Genomic DNA, 22,005 nt, shown 5'->3' with positions numbered 1-22,005 from the left:
TTTTATTTGAAAAACATTTATTTATAATATATAATAGTACAGTACACAGTGATTTTTCTTTACAAAACTATAAGGAAAATTCAACAAATTCACACCGAGATCCATCCGACTGTATGATAATGTTTTGTTTATTATAAGCATGAGCTGTAGTTAAGTATTCTGCCTCTTTAAATGCTTGAGTTAATTCTGATTGGCTGTCATTTTTTTTTATCATTCATCAGCTGAAAAAAACAAACACAAATCAGTTTTTTTTTTTTATGATTCCAACAATATTGTTCCTCAATTTGATAAATCATTATAACTGAAGTATGGATTTCCCAGTTTGCATAGGACGAGAACGATAATGAATCTTTATAGTTACAGTTATCTTTATAGCTTTGGTGTGAACAGCCCTCAAGTAACCTTATTTTTCTCAACATCCACAACAACATGCCAAAGTGTTTATTCCTCGTGTGAAACAATAGGGCTTGTTATCTGCAGAAGGTCACGTTTCCTCTCAAGCTACAAGGAACATTTCAAACCACTGAAAGTGAGGCACACTTATCTCAATGCTGTTGATTGAGACTAATGCACAGGAGGCCGTGAGTCATTCCCACCTGATCGGAAGGCCTTTGGCCCCGCGGTGGGAGGCGGCCTTATCTGGGTGATATTCAATGGGCTCTCCGTGACGTCGTCACATAGAGCAGGACTATGGTTGGAAATACCAGCACTCCTCTAATAAAACATGGTTGCCAGGTTACATATGCACTATAATAGCTCACCTTTTTCCTCCTGACAAAGGCCAACCAACACCTGATTCCTGTAGTGTCTCTAGTCAAGAGTCTGACCTTGGCACTGAAACGCCCTCACACAGGTGAATCCTGAATTAAATCCACTTATACTACATTTTCACCTTATAAAGATGAATTAAGATTCACATATTTACTGTCAAGTAAGGGAAAATTCTGCCACTTAATAAACCACAGAATTATGAAATTAAGCAGCTATGCATGATAATAGCATATTTCGATTTAGTTTATTGCACTGTTGCATTTCTGTTCAGTATTTTTTTTATACATCACATTATTGTAATCATATAAGAACTGCCACTTTACTAAAAGGACATTGAAAAAAAGTTGACCACTAAAATCAGCTTTCATAAATAAATATGATTTAAAGAAAATGTCAGAATACAATGGTTTCTCAATCTGATGTTGAACAGCTGGCTCAAATCAGGGCTTAATACATATGAATCAACACAATTATTCAAGTAGTCATTCAACAAATAATTTTCCACACCAACAAAAACTTTGAGAATTTCTTCTAATGTGATTAAAAACAAACCTGTCTTCCATTCAAGATTATATATATGGCTATCTATCTATCTACACACACAAACACATCTCTTAGAAGATCAACAATCAATAGTTCGAAATTAGTTAATAACTACAAATGCCATGAAAATGTTATCAAAACATTTAAAAAAAATTCAGATCAATAAATGTTAGTCTCAATTTCATTCACAAGAGAGATCTGATGATCGACAGAAACACAAAATCGGTGACAGATTAGCTACAAAAAAAAAAAAAAAAACTCAAAATAAATACATCACAAAAACTGAACAATGTTCTGAAATATTCGGTGTCTGAGATTTTCGGTGACGCTGGGCGGAGCTTACATGAATATTCATGAGTTTCCTGTTTCGCGTTAAAGCGTCTCTGATAATATTAGTACGTTTTCACCGGATCACAAAAACTGTTCAAAACAAGGTAGGTTAATTACGTTTCAGCTTCTAACGAAGATAAGCAAATGTTGAATATAATTGTTCGTTTGTGCACAAAATGTTATTGTTTGCTGTTTTTAAAATGTTTACTCAACGATTACAGCCACTGATTTGCCAGAAGCAGCCTATCGTTAGAATACGCTACAAGTAAATGGGCCCCAGTAGCTGTTAAATATTTTCTCATATTCCTCTGTTTTGCTATGAAAAGTATGTCATTTGAAGTTGTGTAGCATATGGTGGCACAAACTTGCTCACTGTATTGTAAGACTGTAAGGTGAGAAATGAAGACGATATAAAGACTCTTGTGTAGTAACAACTATTTAACTTTTTTTTTCTCCTTAAAAAAGGTGTCACATGGAAGTGCACGACAGCCTACAGTTCATGTGGAGAAGCTGTTTGTTTGTAATTAATATATCTGTTACAAATCAGCAGAGTTTGATACTTGCACTTCTGCCTGTTATTTTTTTTCCTATAGCTTACAGAAGCTCTTCTAATGGGGGAGACTTATATTTTTGTCAAGTTATATATGAGGCCACTATTGCACACATAGATGAAGACATGCGTAAACGTTCTCAGAATTAACTTTTGGCTTTTTTATCTGATGCAGGGGATGGTGGATGTGTACTTTATCAGTGTAATAGTTAAACAAAATCATATGCAAAATAAAAAACTTGTATAGCCTAGTATTTGATACAATGTTGTATTATTTAACCAGTTTTAAAGTTTTACTACATTTTGTTCCTGAAATCCACACTTTTGGAATCAAGATAATCAAAGGTAATCAAACCAAGCACAACCTAATAAAACATGTTTCATGGATAAAGGGTTTTGTAAAAAAGTTAATGTTGGTGGATATTCCACTAATATTAAAAACATGTGGGTCATTCTTGAATGGCTTATTCTGCAGTGGTATAAACAATATGATCCCATTGATTTGGAAGCATGTTTCTTCTCCCAACATTTAGACTGATTTCATTGAGTTTGTTCATGGTGCATAAATTTCTGTTTTGCCATTTCTTGTTAATATAGGAATTTACTTTAATAATGTATTTAATAATTTACTTAAAACAGAAGTCATATAACATGTGCTTGCTTATGTTGATCAGTAGGCCTATCCCTGAACACATATACAAGTTGTTACATCCTCGGTAGCTTTCACCCCTGTTTTTTTTTTTTTTTTTTTTTTTGGCAAACATGACCATGTATTTTATATTTATACAGGTGTGTAGTAAATGTCATTTTATGTAATGTCTTCACCACATCGGTTAATAAAACTTTTAAACACCGAATCAGTTGAAGTCTTTATTCAGCAAAAGCAATCTACTTTTATCTTTGAAATGAAAATATACAAATTACTGTATGTTTTGATATAGCCACTTTCTATTAAACTACAAAAACATTTTAATTGTTATAAGTTTGTAGAAAATAAGCAAAAAAATTGTTAAAGTACTGCAAGGTTGTGGATTTCAAAATTTGACCAATACCACATTTGAGTCAAAATGATTTTCAAGTGCACCACAATGTGTATATGATTAATACAATAATAAGTGTATAAAAGACATTTGTACATTTTTGTTTAACTATATAGTGCATTTATCTACTAAATGTATATTTTTTTTAGACAAATAAATAAATAAATACAGAGATTAAGAATGTTTATATTCCAGTTCATGTGTGCATTAAAAAAATTCATCTTTTGCTTTGTTATTAAAAACATTTTTTTGAATGATTGAGCAAACGATTAGGAATGACACAGAATAATCATCATACATTTTATTATGGCACAACAGATACATTTTGGAACAGTTATTAAGCGACACATTTTAAGGACTCTTAATATTATAAAAATGCTTAATTGTTGTAGGCTCATTTGGAGCATAGCCTACATCAGGTAAATCATTACGACAATCACAATCTTTAAATTATTTTGCATATTAACAAATAGTAATAAAACAACAATACACTAAGCATAATGTCATTCTACGCTAAAACATACCTTTTGAAAATCGTTTATGTTTCAGTGACAACGTACTAATATTTTCAGAGACGCGCTTTAACGCGAAACAGGAAGCTAAAGAGATTACGATGAATCATAATGTATAGCCTGAGAACACCAGGAAAATAAGATATCAAAAAACAACGGGCCAGACTGCTTCAAGCCATCAAGATGTTTCAGGTCAACACCCGAATGTGACGTCATCATATTTATCAAAACTGCAGTTGTGTGAAACACTGTAACAACTGCCTGATCTGAAATAGATCTATTTTTTCAACGCTTCAACATTTGAAATGATATAACAGCTATCTAATCTGATTCTGATTGGTATAAGATCAACGGCTATTTCGTGGTAAATGTTGTCATTCTAAACCTGATTGTTGACTAATTACATCTTGTCTTAGTCTTCAGCAGGCCTAACTTCTGCTGTGTTTAAACCTGATTTACTCTACATTACAGTTTGAAGCCTGGAGAATACTGATCTGAGATGGGCTCCCTGGCATTGGGCGAAACATGTAATCAATCACATTTAAACATTATTACTTTTCTTAGTTTCTGATCTATTGTGAGGGTCTGATTAGCTGGATTGCTAAAGTCTCTGCTAGCTAGGTGACTGCTAGTCCCAACCAAATTATTTTTATAGAAATCGCAGCGAAATGAACACCGTTAATTACAGGTTGAAATTAAAAAATGTGTTTTCAGCCTTTCCTACCTGTGTGAAGCTCGTGTAGATGTTTATTTGACTGCTGGTTAGCTCGGTAACTCTTTTGAATATTTTCCTTTCTGTGTGGAATCGCTCGCCAAAGACGGAAGTTTTCTGCATGACCAATCTAAAGAATGGGGGGCGGGGCTACGCGGCGGTGAGAGCCAATCAGCAAACAGCCAGGGGATAGAACGACGCGAGGTGTGACGTTCTGTAGTCATTTAGAAGAGCTCAAACGGTGCAACGCTACACCCAGAGGTCTGACTAAGAACTACAACTCCCATAATCGCTATTTTAAACTTCACAGTCCAAAGACTGGCGTCTGTTGCGCCATATCGCAGCAATCGTATGAACTCTTAGTTAATATTTATTTATTTAATTAGATGTTACATGTAATGCAAAATAAAAATTAAGGTAACAAATAAAAGACAAAAAAAAAAAATCTGTCAAAATTACTGCCAATTTAAAGCGAACGGAACGCCTGACCAATCAGAAGACAAAAGGGGCTGGACTGCTTCTCATAATAAAAAGGTGTGTGAGGGTGCAGACTAGACGAGCAGGATTGAACATCAGTAGACCGGAGCATCAGCATCTCTCGAACATCTCACGGTAAGAGATATCCTCGCATTGGTTATTCATGTTATCCAAATGACATATATCCAAAACGTATTCTGCAAGTTTTATGATTCATTAGTACGTTGGATTTGGAATGATGGGCTTATTCTCTACAAGAGAGGGGGTGCAGATGTGAATGTCCTTTAATAACAAGTGATGGGTCTGTACATTTTCCATTTAACCTTCCTGAAATGTTTTCCTGCTCAAATTTTACATTCATAACAACATTTCTTTAAAGCACAGAACTGTATTATAGGCATTTGCAGTTTTGCATGCAATTCACATACATATATTCTGCACAAAACAATTTCATTTTGTAGAAATAACCAAAAACAAAGTGAACCATCACAATCCTTCTTAAAGAAAATATATATTTTTTTTATATCATTCAACCAGCTGTTTTTCTTATTTGATATTCTTGGCTTTATCTTCATTTTCTGTTTTTAAACCCTGGATTTAATCATTTAAATGTTAGTATTGAATATGGATACCACAGGTAGCATTGCATGCGCACATCTGGGCGTGGAGGAAGTGTATCTAGGGATGCGTAAATCATCTCCTGCAAGAAAATCCTTTTTCATGTTTCTGTAAATGAGACACGCAGGGAGAGCAGAATGGAGAACGCACCTCCTTTCCAAACACCCCTCGCTACTGCTGGTGTAAAATAGCTGGTTTGTTCTGTGGGACGCATTCACGTGGAGATCAGGTGTGCTGGAGAGCGTGTGTAATGTGGACAATATGAGAGAGAGAGAGGAGGCCACTAAGTAGAGGGGAGGGAAAATTAGGTGTTAAAGTGCAATCGGGAGGCAATGAAAGCGAGGGATCGATATGAGAAGGATTAGGAAAGAGAGAAGACTAGAAAGCAGCAACGGTGAAAAAACAAGCTGCATGAAGGTGCAAAGGAGTTGGAATGGAATTGCAGCACGTTTTCAGGTCTAGTGCGCATGCACACACACACACACACACACACACACACACACACACACACACACACGTGGACTCCTTGGTGGTCACCTCCAATCAGTGGATATTGATTCCCGGATTGATTGCTGGTTTGCAGGCGTGCATGAGCCATTCATTTAAAAGCATGAATAACAGTGACAGTTCAAGTGCTTTCTCAAATGTATCGACACAGTTAGCAACACAAGACATGAAATATTGCACAATGTGTTTTCTAAAAAATGATGAGAATAACACAAGCATCGGTTAATATTGTTCATACTAACGGTTAAAAAAAAATCGTAACTCTACCTGCAAAAAATCTCAAAACACACTGCTTATTGAAGAACACTGGTTAGCTATTTTATTTTATTTTATTATTGTATTTTATTTTGCATGGTGGATGATAAAATATGTTTAAAATAGGTGTAGTAGGTTTTTGTGCCCAAACAAATTTATTTGATCAATGCTTTGGCTGATGTTTTATTTTTTTTAGAACACTGTTGGATTAGTACAATATGTGAATTATTATTATTATTTTTTTTAATAAATAATATTTTACATTTTTGCTGTTACTTTCACAAGCAATTTTCTAAAACTTTTGTTTTAAGTTTTAAGTATTTTCTTAATTTTATTTTACATTTTATTTTGCATGGTAGATGTAAGTCTTGATTTTATTTTATTTTAATTGAATATAATTTTATTTTCACTTCTAATTACTTTTTTAATTAATTTAAATTCATTTGATTGATGTTTTGGCTGATTTTTTCAATTTTTGAGAACACTGGTGGATTAGTATGAGGTTTTTGAAGTTTAAATGAGTTGGCTCATTGTCAGATTTCCGCATTGGCGAGGCCGACAGAAACCCAGGGATTTTTCCCGGGGTGACTGAGTTGTGTCTTCCCGCTAACACTCGTCTCTTGGCCTCAGGACAGCACAGATGGCATAAAGAGTATTAAAAACATCTGCGTTCTCTCAAAGGCTGTGTCACTAAATGTGTGCAGAATATATTGAACTTCACTGTTGCTCTCTGAACATGTTTCTTGAGCATCTGTGATGGCCTTTCTAAACATATGCAAAGCTCCTGTAATTGATCGCTGTTCAATTATGTGTCAAGTCTGTGAAGTGCATCTGCTAAACGTGCCCTAAGGAAGAAAGTAGACTGGGTCAAAACAACAGACCAACATTGACCAATTATTTCTCTGCTTCTGAGAAGATCATCAGATTCCATCAGTAAAAATCCATTTGTGGAAACCTAAATAGTAAGGAATACTAAGGAGATTCACAGGTAGATGATGGGAAGCTAAATAAGGACAGATAAATCCACACTCCATTGTGTGGATGAATTGTGGAAGAGAAGATCACACTCACATATGCTTTTGTGTGTAAATGTTTAAAATTAAGGCCCCATTCCTTGAATTTAATATATTCATTTATAATTAATTGCTATTAAATGCACATAATAATATATGCTGAGACTAAGTTCTCTGATATCCTTGTATAAATTGTCTAAAGGTAATCAGGTTTTTAAAGTTGGCATGCAATTGTATCATACTAGTCTTATGTGCATATAAATTAAGTACAGTTACAATTTAAAAACAGGGTTATAATTAAATGTTATATTTGTTTTTATTATTATTTTTATTAAATTGTTTTTAATAATAAGCTGACGTGAACCCATACTATTTTAATATTTAGTAAGTAGTTGTATGCTTGTTATTTTCAAAATATTTGAAATCTACTTTTATTTACATTTAAGTATTTGATACATTTTAATATTCTTTTTAATAATAAGCTGTTACGAACCTAGATGATTTTAGCACTTTAAGTAGTTTCATGTTTCTATTATAATTATTTGTTTAATATAAAATTTTAATTTAAATGTTAAAAATATATAAGTATTTAAAATATCTGATTTATTATTTCACTATTTTTATTAGTAAGCTCTAGTGAAGCCAGAATTATTATTATTATTATTTTTTTGTTTAATTAAGCAGTTTAAATTGTAGGACTTTTCAGTGCATCAATATAAAGCATTGCTGATTATAGCTGTCTTTGCTGCTGATAAGCATTTACTGAGCTGATGAGGAGATTGGCAGCCCGTGAGCGATTAGGTTCGTCAAGGGTTTGTTGAAGGGCGTCTGCATTGCTGAGTCATGTCTTCTCTTCAGCAGATGGAGGAAGTGACTCTGCCTTTGAACTCGGTGTTGCTGGAAGACGTAGAGCCAAACTCGGGTAACTTGCTGTTTTAAAGAATCAGTTCACTTGAAAATGATAATTCTGTTTTCATCTCGTTCCAAACCTCTCTTTTGTGGAACCAAAAATATATATGTTAAAGTACATGGTATGATTTGGTCAAGATGTGGAATATAGCTATTATAACAACTTTTATGATGCTTTTTTTTATCACTATTTGGTCATTATACAGTGTAGTATGCTATGCGAGTGAAATGCTTGATTTTTTTTTGCTGAAAAGCATTTGAGGATGCAACGTGCATCAGTCTGATGGTCTCTATGGTGGCAGCGATTTTTGGCCCGGTTTTGTTTATTTTCCAGCAGTGGGCAGTGCTTCTGGACAGCTGTGACCGTGCAGACAGAAGCAGATCATATCACACACATACTGCGGCTAAAGCCTCTTACACTGAACCTCTGCCACAACGCTGTCAGGACGAGGCAGATGCTAACCCTCTAATGATAGACCCCTGCTGTCATGTGTTGACCTGTGTGATACAGGACCGCTGGCAGGATGAGAGCTTGCCTACTGTAAACCCATACAATCTGTATGTCTTTGGTTCTGTGAACTTTTCCCACCAGACTGAGATGGAAACCATAAAGAATTAAGTTCACATTTCTCTTAACGATTCTGATTCTGCTTACAATTCTGTAAGTACTTATATGTTTGGATAATAGAAATTCCACTTCATTGTTAAGTGGTCATTTTAGTGCTCAGACTTTTTCAACAAGCTATTAAAAAAGCAGAAATAAATGACTGACCGTTGTAAAATTCTACTCATTTAAAAAAAAAAAAAAAAAAAAGTATACACTGTTAAAAATATAATGCAAATTAATCAAAACGCTTCAGGGTATTCATAATGAATGTCCAGCTCAGAAGTATAAATTTCCCTAGTGCACTTGAAAGCAGTAAAAACCTGTCTGAAGTCTTCATATGTCCGTTTAGCACAGTTTTCTGCAGCTATTCTCTACCTGAGGATGAAGATCAGAGTGATAACAGTGGTTTGTCTTGGACATCAGTGCTCAGCAGGTTCCTGTGGGTGTTGATTGCTTTAATAAAGTTTAATTAAAGCTGACCCATGCCTTGCTCTTCTCTGGTCTCCAGTGGAGCTCCCACACCACTGCGCTGTCACTGCATGGCTCTTTAACTCCTCAACTAGTGTCTTCTCCTCTGCAGCTTTCCATCCAAATATTTGGTCTCGTTCCAATTCCTCAACGTACAGTGACATTTCACCTGCAGTCAAATCCTGCTCCGCACCGTCCTCTTTCTCCGTGTCCCCATCGAAATAGCACTGCACCACTGGGTCTGTCCTCTGGAGGCTTCTGGAGCCAGGAGGGGAGAGAGATGGCAGTTTACCCAGCATGCTCTGCTCTATCTGGGCCATCCTGTCAGGAAAAAGGAGGCTGATGGATGTAGATCGAGTGTTCTGGTGCCACCAACTGTGCTTCTTGCTCTGATGATGACAGATCCGTCTGCATGAATGAACGATCATCTTTGGGAAATAAGAGCTCCGTTCCGAACTTGATGGAAAACCATGTTTGTTTGCTTTGAATTGCCTCCCTTATTAGAGATGAAAAATGTAAAACTTTGCTCTGCTTTGAAAAGAAAAATGTATATGGTGATCTCTGTAATACCTTAGTTGTTTCTTCTAGCCAGCAGTGAGATTAAATGGAGAGCAAATGCAGATGTCTGCTTCTCAGGTTTTTTGTCAATACCACGAATTATGCTCTGATTTGTCAAGAATTATAGAAATTTACATTATATGAAATATATATAAAGGGTCATGTGACACTGAAGACTGGAATAATGGCTGCTGCTTTGCCATCAGGAATAAATTACATTTAAATATAATATTATAGACAACTGTTATTTGAAATTGTAATAATGTTTCGTAATATTACTGTATTTTTGATTAAATAAATGCAGCCTTAGTGAGCATAAGAGACTATAATATTAAATTCCTTAATATTAATACAGTACTGGTTGGTTTATAGTAAATAATGCAACTCAAAACCTGGACAAACCAATTAGGTATTCATATTCAATCTCACTTCTTGTTGCTTAGGTTTTTGATCACTGATTGCATAAAAGGTTATTTATTTTTATTTTTTTCGGTGTTTCCACTTGGCTTCTTACTACATTTACCAGTAAGACATACTTGGTCAACTTCACTAGAAATGCCATGCATTAATTAAGTTGCACTGGTTATTTGCATGGCTATGCAGCATTGATATTCACAATGCTGGTAGCTAGTCTAGCAAACTATGTTCTTTATCCTTCTGCTCTCTTGTGCTTCAGCTCCAGCTCAAAATGAAAAGCGTAACAAAGCTAGAAAAGGTCTCCTACGCTGCCCCCATTTCACAAACGTCTTGACTATGTGCTTGTTAGTACAGTTTGAAGGCAGTTGGGAGGATATAGGACGTATTTAGAGCAATTGCTCTGTGCATGTGTGAAAGGAATAGCGTTTTGTGGCACTTTGAAGCTTGATTTCACTTGAGCAGAGTCTGACACGACTTTGCTTTAGATATCAGTGCGTTGAGGTATAAAAACGTATGCAGTTTCAAAAATATTAAACTTTGCCATCTAACTCATTCCTCACTTCTATGCTATAAATTATACCTCATTAATGGTATCTCAGATCGTGCGGCATGTTATTTTCACCTGGCAGATCAGAAAGGACCGCTCAGGATTTCTTTGTTGCTGATTTCTGTCTGGTTGGGCACATTAGTGCGGTTGGTGGTCTCGTTGACTTCTCCCAGGTGGCCGGCAGACCTTTGTCCAGAATCCAGCACAGGTGAACAAAAGGTCAGGCAGGTCTGGTGCTTTTTTCACGTGTACCTTCTCTTGTCCCCAGCGCTCACAAGCGGCCATCTGTTTTTCAGTCCAGACCTCGGTCACCAGGGTCAGGTCCAGTTACACAAGAGAATCTGAGATACAGTGTTCAGGTCCTGAGAGATCAGGAAAGCTCAAGGAATGAGAACAGATGACTGGAGTGCTTCATATGTTTTAAGATTTAAATAGCATCTTAGATCACGCTAGGACCTTTGAACACACTGTATGTCATTTTGGATAAAAGAAAATGTAAATACATTGCAATGCACTAAAACCACTCAGAACACCATAGCAAAGCAACTGTGTAGCACCACACTATAGCATTGCCCTACTAAGCACCCATAACACACCACAAAACAACACCCTGCCAATCACCCACAACACCTTAGCAACTGCACGGCAACACAGCAACTGAATGTGAATTCAATATGTGCTTTATTGGCATGACAATTGTTACAATGTATTGCCAAAGCATAGTATTTACATTGAATCTAGAACAGATATATATGCAGCAAAAACATGCATGTGTATAAACGTTTAAAAAGTAGAACAAATCAACATTTTAGAATCCTATGAACAATTTAAAATTCAATGTGGTGTGTTTGTGGGCACATCTCTCTCTCACTCACTCTCTTGCTCTCTCTCTCTGTACATCACAAGGCCACATTCTCGCTTGTATTCTTGGTTTGTGTGGAAAACACTGTTGCCAGGCAACAACTAAAGCAGTGAGACTATGCCATGCGAGGATGAAGGTAGAGCTATATCTGTGCATATGTGGGTTTGTTCACTTGCATGAGCAGGTATATGCTGGTGCATTGAGCGGTGGCTGCGGAGTCAGTGGGAGAAACCGAGGCATTAACCCCGTGTGGAAGTGAGACTGTTTACACTATTGCATCCAAACCCCTTATTTACTTCCATAATGCGGCACATTATACAGAGTGAAACAGGTTATTCTCAGATTTCATACATTACTTATTTAAAATTGAACCAGTAACTGTAACAATAGAAACACAATTCCATTTCCTCATGTACTTGCATGGTTGAATAAGAGGATGGTTTAATGTAATAAAGGTGATTCATTACAAATGGATTCAGTAAAAGTCACCAAAACAAACCATTGATTGTAGCAATTGACTGCCATAGTAATTTTTTACTATGGAAAGTCAATGGCTATCATCAATGGTTTGGTTCTTTAAGCCTTTAACCTCTAGCCTTTAAGGCTGAAAAAACACAACACGGCTTTTAAATTCAAACAGATTGTGGTAAAACACTGGGCTTCAAACACTAAAAGGCTGACTTTTAAATTCGTCAAAGTCTTTGAGACACATGACAAATTAAAACAATGTTTTCTAAAATCAGCTCATGTTTGATATCCTCTGGCTGGACTTAATCACAGTCTGAAGCTTAAAAAATTGGAGTTTGTGGCCATCATAATCTATGAAATTTATTGTGAAATCTGTCAACTCTGACTTATGAAAATCTGCATACTGGCTCTTCCAGACAGCAAAAATCAATGGAAAGTCCTTTAGTTTCCATAAATATTCTGGCTGAACAAGGACGTTTTGCATTGTGAGTGTTAGAATATGTTAGAATATAGAACATATTTCAATGATAAAGATGTTCTTCTCGCTCTGACCTGACTCACTCTTTCTCTCCTCTCTCTCGTCAGCTCGTCCCTCGTTTACCATGTTGCTGCTCGGACTCTTGCCGCTGATGCTGCTACGGGGGTGCGGTTGCCAGGCGGCAGACGTTCCCGAGGATGTGACGGCAGAGTTCTCGGTCAGACTGTACCACCAGCTCCAGATCACGGGGAGAGAAGAGGAGAACATCATCTTCTCGCCCCTGAGCGTGGCTCTGGCTCTGGGAATGGTGGAGCTGGGCGCCCGCGGCTCTTCTTTAGAGGAGATCAGACAGGCCATGGGCTACAGTCAATTCAGAGAAGGTACAGTTATCTGTAAAACATATAGTACCTGTTCTCTTTAATCTTTCGCTTCTGATTTTTTTTTTTCTTATAGGCTATAACAGCGACCACCCACTTTATGCCATTAAAAAAATTCTGTAGTGAACCAAACAGCTTAGAAACCAATCATAACGTTATAACATTTGATTCAAAGCACAAAAATGTACAGGTGTCATTCTAGGTTTGTCTTTGAAGTTTTTTTTGTGATATTTAATTTTATAAACCTTTCAAGCCACATTTTATCCACAAATCAAAAGAAGAACAACATTAATAATATTTTGCATCAAAGAAAATGAAGCCTATTCTTCATTACAATTAAGCAAATTCCCAACGTTCCCAACTGTAATAATTGCAAAAACAGACTATATCTACACACAAATTAAACTTAAAAAATAAAACATAGATATTATTTGTTTGTTTGTTTATTTACATCACAATAATAAGAAAGCTAAATGCTGGATTGAAAGAGTCTGAAAATGTAAAATAATTTTAAAAACTTCAAATTTGGAGAAAATACTGTATAAATACATAGGCCAGACTTTAAACTGTGTATACAATCAGCTTTAACTTGTACTAATAAAAAAAATGTAAATATTAGTGAGATTCTCCACTTTGCCACTTTTTCTTGCATGCTGAAGTTTTACATGTTGATGAGACCTTGAGCAGTGTGTGTGTGTGTGTGTGTGTGTGTGTGTGTGTGTGTGTGTGTGTGTGTGTGTGTGTGTCAGTGTGTGTGTGTGTGTGTGTGTGTGTGTGTGTGTGTGTGTGTGTGTGTGTGTGTGTGTGTGTGTGTGTGGCATTACAGTAATGAGTTTTTCAGTTTTTCTTTTGATTTTTGCAGTGAAGTACAACCCAGACATGTTCTTGACCGGTTTAGTGAGATTCAGAATTTTGAATGGGATTATTACTTCCATGACTGTAATATTGCAGCACATTGTACGAAAGCCTTTTCTTGTTGTCTGCACCTGCTTCAGATGAGGAGTTCTCTCTGTTGAGCAACCTGACCCAGGCCCTGTCCACAGATGAAGAGCAGTACGTGGTACGGCTGGCCAACTCCCTCTTTCTGCAGACGGGGGTTCACTTCAGCGAGGACTTCCTGCGGCTCATGAAGAAGTACTTCAAAGCGGAGGTGGAGACGGTGGACTTCAGCCAATCAGAAGCTGTGGCTGATCACATCAACTCTTGGGTGCTGAACCACACTGACAGTAAGTCATCTGTCCTCACTGAGAAAAGAATATATTCAAACTGGATGTGTGCTATTATGTATTAAAAAAAAGTATCCTTGTTATTTACTAAGACCTGATTGAATGGCTTGCCAAAGTTTTTATTCTTGTATTGACGTCTTTCCTGTTGACATAGAAAGTTGGCATATAGTGAAAAGTTGGTTCTTTTATAAGTACAAGTAGAAGTATATAGATGGCCTCAAAGCTAATAGACAATTCTTATATATATATAGTTATATACATGCATTACCCTTAAGTTTGGGGTCTGCAAGATTTTATTACTTTTTTTTTTGAAAGAAGTCTCTTGGGCTGGTCACCAAGGCTGCATAATAATAATATTTCACTTTTAAAATACTGTTGTTTGAATGTTTTTAAATCGAATTTATTTCCGTGGTGACATTTTCAGCATCATTACTCCGGTCCTCAGTGACACATGATCTTTCAGAAATCGTTCTAATATGCTGATTTACTCCTTGATAAACATTTATTATTATTATTATTATTATTATTATTATTATTATTATCATCAATGTTTAAAACAGTTGTGCTGCTTGATATTTTCGTGGAAACTGAAACATTTTTCTAGGATTCTTTGAAAAATAGAAAGTACAAAAGAACATTTATTTAAAATAGATATGTTATAAATGTATTTACTGTCACTTTTCATCAATTTAATGCATCCTTGATAATTAAAAGTATTTTTTTCTCGAACCATTGCTGTAAATATAAGTGTGTGTGTGTGTGTGTGTGTGTGTGTGTGTGTGTATATATATATACACGTTTACCTTTTAGATTATATGCCATTTAACAACTGAATATAGTCATAGTTTATAATTCCATTTAGAATGATTTAGAAGTAAAGCTCTCTTCAAAATGAATAGATGGTGTTAAGAGGAATTACTATGAGTTTAGTAAAGGAGGACACTAAAGTAGATAATTCTGCATGATAATGACATTTCCAAGCCATTTCCAGGCAGATCCATTTTCTCACAGTCAGCTTTGGCCTTTGCAGAATTGCAGATACCAGCACAAATCCCGGAGCTTTGGAAGAGACATGATTTTATGCCACTGAAGAGATCATGCCGTCTTTCCTGTTCTGAGAAACAGAGGATTGTGACGTGCAGCTTTTATTTCAGTCTGGGTTTTTGTCATTGCAGGCAAAATCCACAACCTGGTGTCTGCGGATGACTTCAGCAGCTCCACCGTGATCATGTTAGCGAATGCGGTGTACTTCAGGGGCAACTGGAAGAACCAGTTCAGACCAGAAAACACCAGAACCTTCTCCTTCACCAAAGACGATGGCAGCGAAGTTCAGACCCTGATGATGTACCAGCAGGGAGATTTCTATTACGGTATGTTCAACAGGCCATTCAAATGTGTACATTTAGTAGTTTTTGATTATTTGTTTTGTTAATTGACTGTGCATATTTTCCTATAGATTGATTTCAGGGAAAGTAAGTCGAGACAAAATTTGAATGTTGGCTTTAAAAGATTAACCTGAAAGTGTAAAATAATTTGATAAACTTTAGGCCTGATCATTGTTCCCTCACAACTGTACAAACAAACTATTATGATTATTATTATTATTATTATTATTATTATATTTAAAAAAAAAAAAAATTCAGTCACCTAAGAAGAAGCATACTGTTGTAAGTTTGGGATCAATAAGATTTTTTTTGTACGAAAGTAATTAATACTTTTATTCATCAAAAATGCATTAAATTGATCAAAAGGGACAAAGACTTACACTGTTACAATCAATCAATCAATCATAAAATAAATAAATGCTGTTCTTTTGATCTTTCTATTCATCAAAGAATCCTGAAAAAAAAATGTATCAGGGTTTCCACAAAACATATTAAGCAGCAAACCAGTTTTCAACATTGATGATAATAATAAATGTTTCTTGAGCAGCATATTAGAATGATTTCTGAAGGATCATGTGACACTGAAGACTGGAGTAATGATGCTGAAAATTCAGCTTTACATCACAGGAATAAATTACATTTTAAAACATTCAAATAGAATACTGTTATTTTAAGTTGTTGTTTCACAATATTACAGTTTTTATTATTTTTGGTCAAATAAATGCGGTCTTGGTGAGCATAAGAGACCTCTTGTAAAAATGGTACTGTATATATAGTTTCTGCACGGCTCACTGCTGATTGGTCGGGCTGAGTCTTTCAGATCCTGCAGAATAACTGCAATGCGCTTGTCTCATCCAGCTCTCTGACAAAACAGAGAAAGAGAAAGACAGATGAAGGTAACTGTGGAGCAGGGAGACACTGAGGGAGTAAACCGAGCAACAGCGCAAATTGAGTGGAAAAACATGAGAGTAGCTTCTGTGAAAAGTGATCCAGAATAGAGTCTTCTTACTCAAGAGACACAGCGCTGTCTTCAACACTTGCATTCGCTAGCTCTTAAAAACGGGAAAACCAACGTCACATTAAGTTCACCCAAAAACAAAAATTACCCCATGATTTACTCACCCTCAAGCCATCATAAGTGTATATGCCTTTCTTCTTTCAGACGAATACATTCAGAGTTATTAAATAATGTCCTGGCGCTTCCTAGCTTTATATTAGCAGTGAATGGCTGTTGAGATTTTGAAGTCCAATAAAGTGCATCCTTCCATTATAAAGTATACTCAACACAGCTCGGGGGGGGTTAATAACGGCCTTCTAAAGAGAACGTATGTGTTTATGCAAGATAAATATCCATATTTAAAACTTTATAAACATAATCTCTAACTATATATATATATATATATATATATATATATATATATATATATATATATATATATATATATATATATATATATATATATATATATATATATAAAACATGATAACAAAAATAAAATTTGAAATATTTTTTTTTTTAAATAAAATTAGTTTCCAGAGCAACATTTCTCATTTTCATTTAGTTTAACTTGATGTGCTAAAATAACTAAACCTGAAATAAAAATGTATTAAAAATTGATAAAAAAAAAACATTAAAAAAAAGAGAGAACAAAATTTAAAAAAACAGCATGAAAGCAGAAAATGATAAAAATAAAATCTAAAAAATATTAACAAAAAATACAATCGTATAACAATGATACTAAAATGGTGTCCATCTCAGGGGTTATTATTGTTAACTAAAACTAAAACCAAAAAAAAAAAAACATTTTGATAATAAGATAACTGTTAAGATGATAACTGAAGTAAAATAAAATATAAAACTATATTTATATATATATATATATATATATATATATATATATATATATTATTATTTATTATTATTATTATTTTTATTAATTTTTTTTTTTTTTTGCACATTTTATTTTTAATTTCAGCTAGTTGCCAAAGAACAAGACTAACAAAAAGAATTTATAGACTTTTTTTTTTTTTTTTAGTTATACAAATAGATTAATTTTTAGTTGTGCAGAGTGTTTTTTTTTTTTATATACATAAAAAGTGCAAAAAGAACAAGACTATATAAAGTATCTAAAAAGAATAAATATATACACATAAAAAAAAAAAAAAAAAAAAAAAAAATCAAAAAAAACATATTAAAATAAATTAAAAATTACAAAAACTCAAACAAATACTAAAACTTTAAAATTTAAGTAAAAACAGAAAATATACAAATAAATCTAATTCAAAATATTATCAAAAACTCTAATAATATATTAATGAAACTAAAATAACACTGATCCACCTTCATCTTCCTGAAGTCCTTTCCATCCTCAGACAGACAGTAATAATCACTAACCTCACCATGTCCTTCATCCTCAGGAGAGTTCAGCGACGGCACTACAGAGGCAGGTGGAGTGTACCAGGTGCTGGAGATGCTCTATGAAGGTGAAGACATGAGCATGATGATCGTTCTGCCCCGTCAGGAGGTTCCTCTGGCCTCCCTGGAGCCCATCATCAAAGCGCAGCTGCTGGACGAGTGGGCCAACAACGTCAAGAGGCAGAAGGTGGAGGTCTACCTGCCCAGGTGAGACACACCATGTTTTCATTTTAGTTATCAATACATCTGCTTTTAGATTTGATTCATGTAAAACCTGTAAACTTGTTGTTTCTGGACAAAGTTCATGCAGACCTGATCCTTTGGATTTATATAGGTTTAAGGTGGAACAAAAGATTGATCTGAGAGACAGTCTGCAGCAGCTGGGCATCAAGAGCATCTTCACTAAAGATGCCGATCTGACGGCCATGACAGCCGAGATGACAGGTAATCGATTAAACACATGCCCTGATCTATGGGAACGCTGTTATGCTGCAAACGCACTCAAATGCTCAAGATGTGATTGACGGCTCAAGGACAGGATGTAATGCACTTGTTTTGCATGGCAACAAACCAGCATTGTGGTGGTGATTTTTGCTTGCACATGCACCACTTACATTTTCAGTAGTACATATATTTATCTATTATCTTTTTACTGTATATATGCTATATAATAATAATAATCATCATCATCAAATGTGTTTCTGTTTTTGGGTGTGGGTGGGTATGTGTTTTTTTTTTTTTTTAAAGAATCAAAGTAAAAAAAAAATCTTATTGATAATTAATATAGGGTCCGTGGGTAAATGTAATATGTCCTGCAGGAAAAATATTTCCTGTTTTATTTTATTTTTTGGTCAACAATTTTTAAATATTAAAATATTATAAACCAAAAGGTCATATCAAAATGTAACTTTCTATTTTTTTTTTTTTTTTTTTTTTTTTTTGAATAATCTAAACTAAAACATATGAAACCAGACATTTTATATTCAACTGAAATGGGGTTTTGTTTATTTTTTTTATCTTTCATTTTTCAAGTATCAAAGTAAAAAAAAAATAATTGTTAAAAATACCTTACTTGCAATTTTTCAGATTCAGTATTATTTTATTTTTATTCTTTTTCCTTGTTCAATATTATCTTATTTGACACATTTTCATGTTCAATATTATTATTTTGTTGTACTATTTTTTTTTTTTTTTTTTTTTTTTTTTTTTTTTTTAATGTAATTTCAGTGTTCATTATGCCTATGAACCTATAGTCTGTGCATGAGCTCAGCTGTGAGTTCATTATTCTCACTATACAACGCTCTGCATCCCTGATTACACCAGCTCATAAATAAATGGAAATAACTTGTTAAGCGTATTGAGCCATTTTTTTCATATTTTGTAACCTTCTCATTTATATTTTCTGTTTGTTTACAGATGGACAGGATCTGTTTATCGGGAAGGCTGTGCAGAAGGCTTACCTGGAGGTGACGGAGGAAGGTGCCGAGGGGGCGGCAGGATCAGGTGACATTTATTTCCATTTTCCATATTGCCACATTTTACTCTAATTACATTACACATTTAATATTCTCACTCTGTCTTCCTCCACAATTCAATCATCCTTCGCATTTCTAATTAAAATTGTTCCTTTTCAAGCCCTCTTGTTGCGCAGTTTTACCTTTTGTGCACCTTTAATTTCCTCCCCGTGCTTCTTTTTGTTCCCCGTCTGTTCTCAAAGCGCTTTTTCTCACTGCAGTACATTGCTTTGTTAATCTTGTACATTCACACATACTAAAGCGCCCCCTCCTGTTCAACGTGTGGCTTTTTAATTAAGGTTTATGAAAGGTTGACTGAGTCATCCTGTAGTGTTGCTAGAGTCCTTTTAATATATAAGGTTTAATAAATAAAAGGTTTTCAGTTCTGCATTGACTTCAAAAACAAGTAAAGAGGTCAGAGATTATGAAAAGGAATTAAAAATAATTATTCATATATTTATGTTGGTTTCATTTTACATTAATATTCATATTTTACCATTTTCAGATAAAAAAAAATTAATTACTCAAATAGTGTACCTTTTAATCAGGAAATATATTAATCTACTTATTCTATATTATTATTATTATTATTATTATTATTATTATTATTATTATTATTGCTATTATTAAATTATGGTCAAGGTTATACCAGTTAAATAGCATTTTACAATTTAAACTAAGCCTACTATCTAATATATATATAAATAATATATATAAATTTGTCATATTTTATTATTTGATTTATTTTCTCTCTGGTTTTACAGTTTTCTTGTAAAATAAAGGTCAAACAGCACCGACTGAGAACAAAAAATTTTTACGATATTAATAATATTTTATCAAAAGGTCATGCTAAACATATTGAATGAGACTTTTTTTTTTTTTACATCTAGACATTCTAAGCCCACCTTCTAATTGTAATTTTAATTATTGTCCACTGTAGAAGAGCATAAAATGAAAGAGTGAATTCACATAATTGTCTTTTTGCACTGGAAGGTTTTTTTTTTTCATTTAAATAAATCTAAATCTAAATATTTTTTTACATCACTGACCCACTATTGTTTGCCCTCCTGCAGGTATGATTGCATTGACGAGGACACTGGTGCTGTATCCACAGGTCATGGCTGACCACCCCTTCTTCTTCATCATCAGAAACAGAAAATCAGGTACATGCCATCTTCAAAAACCTATGACCATAACACAAATGAAAAATAAAAATAAAAATATATAATAATATATATATATATATATATATATATATATATATATATATATATATATAAAATATACTATCATTCAAAAGTTTGGGATAGGTAAGATTTTGTAATGTTTTTGAAAGTCTTTTATGAAGTCTTGTGAAGTCTTTTATGTTAATAAGGCTGCATTTATTTGATCAAAAATAAAGTTAAAACAGTAATATAATATATACAATTTAAGATAGTTTTTTTTTTTTTTTTTAATTTTTATATATTTTAAAATGTAATTTATTCCTGTGAAACAAAGCTGAATTTTCAGCATCATTACTCCAGTCTTCAGTGTCACATGATCCTTCAGAAATCATTCTAATATACTGATTTACTGCTTCAGAAACATTTATTATTAGTAGTAGAAGATCTAAATAAAAACAAAATAATACAAATAGAATAATTTCTTTTAAAAAAAATCTTACTGACCCCAAATTTCTGACTGATAGTAAAAAAAAAAATGTTTAACACAAACCCTATTTTAGGATTGTGTGTATCTTGATATTGTTTCTGTGAATGTATCAGGATTTGAGATTAAATAATTGCTCTTATTTTGTTATCTCATAGGATCCATCCTCTTCATGGGCAGAGTTATGAACCCTGAAGTCATAGAGCCCTTCGACAACAACTTTGACATGTGAAAGCCCAGCAATCTCAATGTGACACTCAACCGAGTTCATGCTTCTCTTCAACATCGTCACGGAAAGCAAACTCATTACGTCGCCATGGTTTTCTAAACACATAAGACAATATTATATAAACAGGACATTTATATGATAAAAGTGATTGTGTTTTGATACTCGTAAGCTTTAACCGCACCAGGAAGTACAGAGCTGTAAATATTTAAAGTTCCTTCGTTCCTGTGTTTCTTCTCTTGTATATTTGCAATTTGTGTTCTGTAGAGAAAAACGTTGATATTTATTGCAAGGATGTGAGCACTTCTCTATATGTAGACTCACTTAATGTCTTCATTTCTTTTCACTCTTTTTTTGGTTTTGTACATGGCTGAAGTACTGCTGACATACTAATATGCCTTATTATATAAATACGAGTTTTTGATTTAATGAAAGGTTGCGAAGGTACAGGTAGTGGAGCACTGTTGCCATGGAGACTCAGGCAAACCGGGGGAGAGTGTATTTGATATAAGAGATGAAAAAATACCAGCTGTATTCTCTATTTCAGAAATAAAGATGAATGTCTTCAA

General features: G+C 34.2%; 2 protein-coding genes across 5 annotated transcripts in view; one reads left to right on the top strand and one right to left on the bottom strand.

Annotated features, from left to right (window-relative positions):
* Positions 1–4,612, bottom strand: part of LOC109108938 (programmed cell death protein 10-A-like) — an 11,540-nt gene extending 6,928 nt beyond the window's left edge. Inside the window, exon 1 of the mRNA XM_019122056.2 lies at positions 4,471–4,612. The gene's annotated coding sequence lies outside the window, so the exon portion shown is untranslated. The remainder of the gene's footprint in view (positions 1–4,470) is intronic.
* Positions 1–22,005, top strand: part of LOC109108935 (neuroserpin-like) — a 23,467-nt gene extending 1,462 nt beyond the window's left edge. Inside the window, exons 1-10 of one of the 4 annotated variants that reach the window (XM_019122053.2) lie at positions 4,959–5,070; positions 8,190–8,250; positions 12,750–13,022; positions 14,015–14,245; positions 15,421–15,615; positions 18,049–18,253; positions 18,381–18,490; positions 19,463–19,549; positions 20,634–20,723; positions 21,369–22,005. In XM_019122053.2, the coding sequence (XP_018977598.2) occupies positions 8,190–8,250; positions 12,750–13,022; positions 14,015–14,245; positions 15,421–15,615; positions 18,049–18,253; positions 18,381–18,490; positions 19,463–19,549; positions 20,634–20,723; positions 21,369–21,442 (1,326 nt within the window). In that variant the 5' untranslated portion in view covers positions 4,959–5,070 and the 3' untranslated portion in view covers positions 21,443–22,005. Of the gene's footprint in view, positions 1–4,917; positions 5,071–8,186; positions 8,251–12,749; positions 13,023–14,014; positions 14,246–15,420; positions 15,616–18,048; positions 18,254–18,380; positions 18,491–19,462; positions 19,550–20,633; positions 20,724–21,368 lie in introns of those variants that run through there. The other 3 variants (XM_042775661.1, XM_042775662.1, XM_042775663.1) reach the window with 3 other exon arrangements.

This window comes from Cyprinus carpio, chromosome A18 (genome assembly GCF_018340385.1).
Source record: "Cyprinus carpio isolate SPL01 chromosome A18, ASM1834038v1, whole genome shotgun sequence".
NCBI lineage: Eukaryota > Metazoa > Chordata > Actinopteri > Cypriniformes > Cyprinidae > Cyprinus > Cyprinus carpio.
The sequence above is the reverse complement of the archived record's forward strand: the minus strand, read 5'-3'. Positions and strand labels throughout refer to the sequence as shown.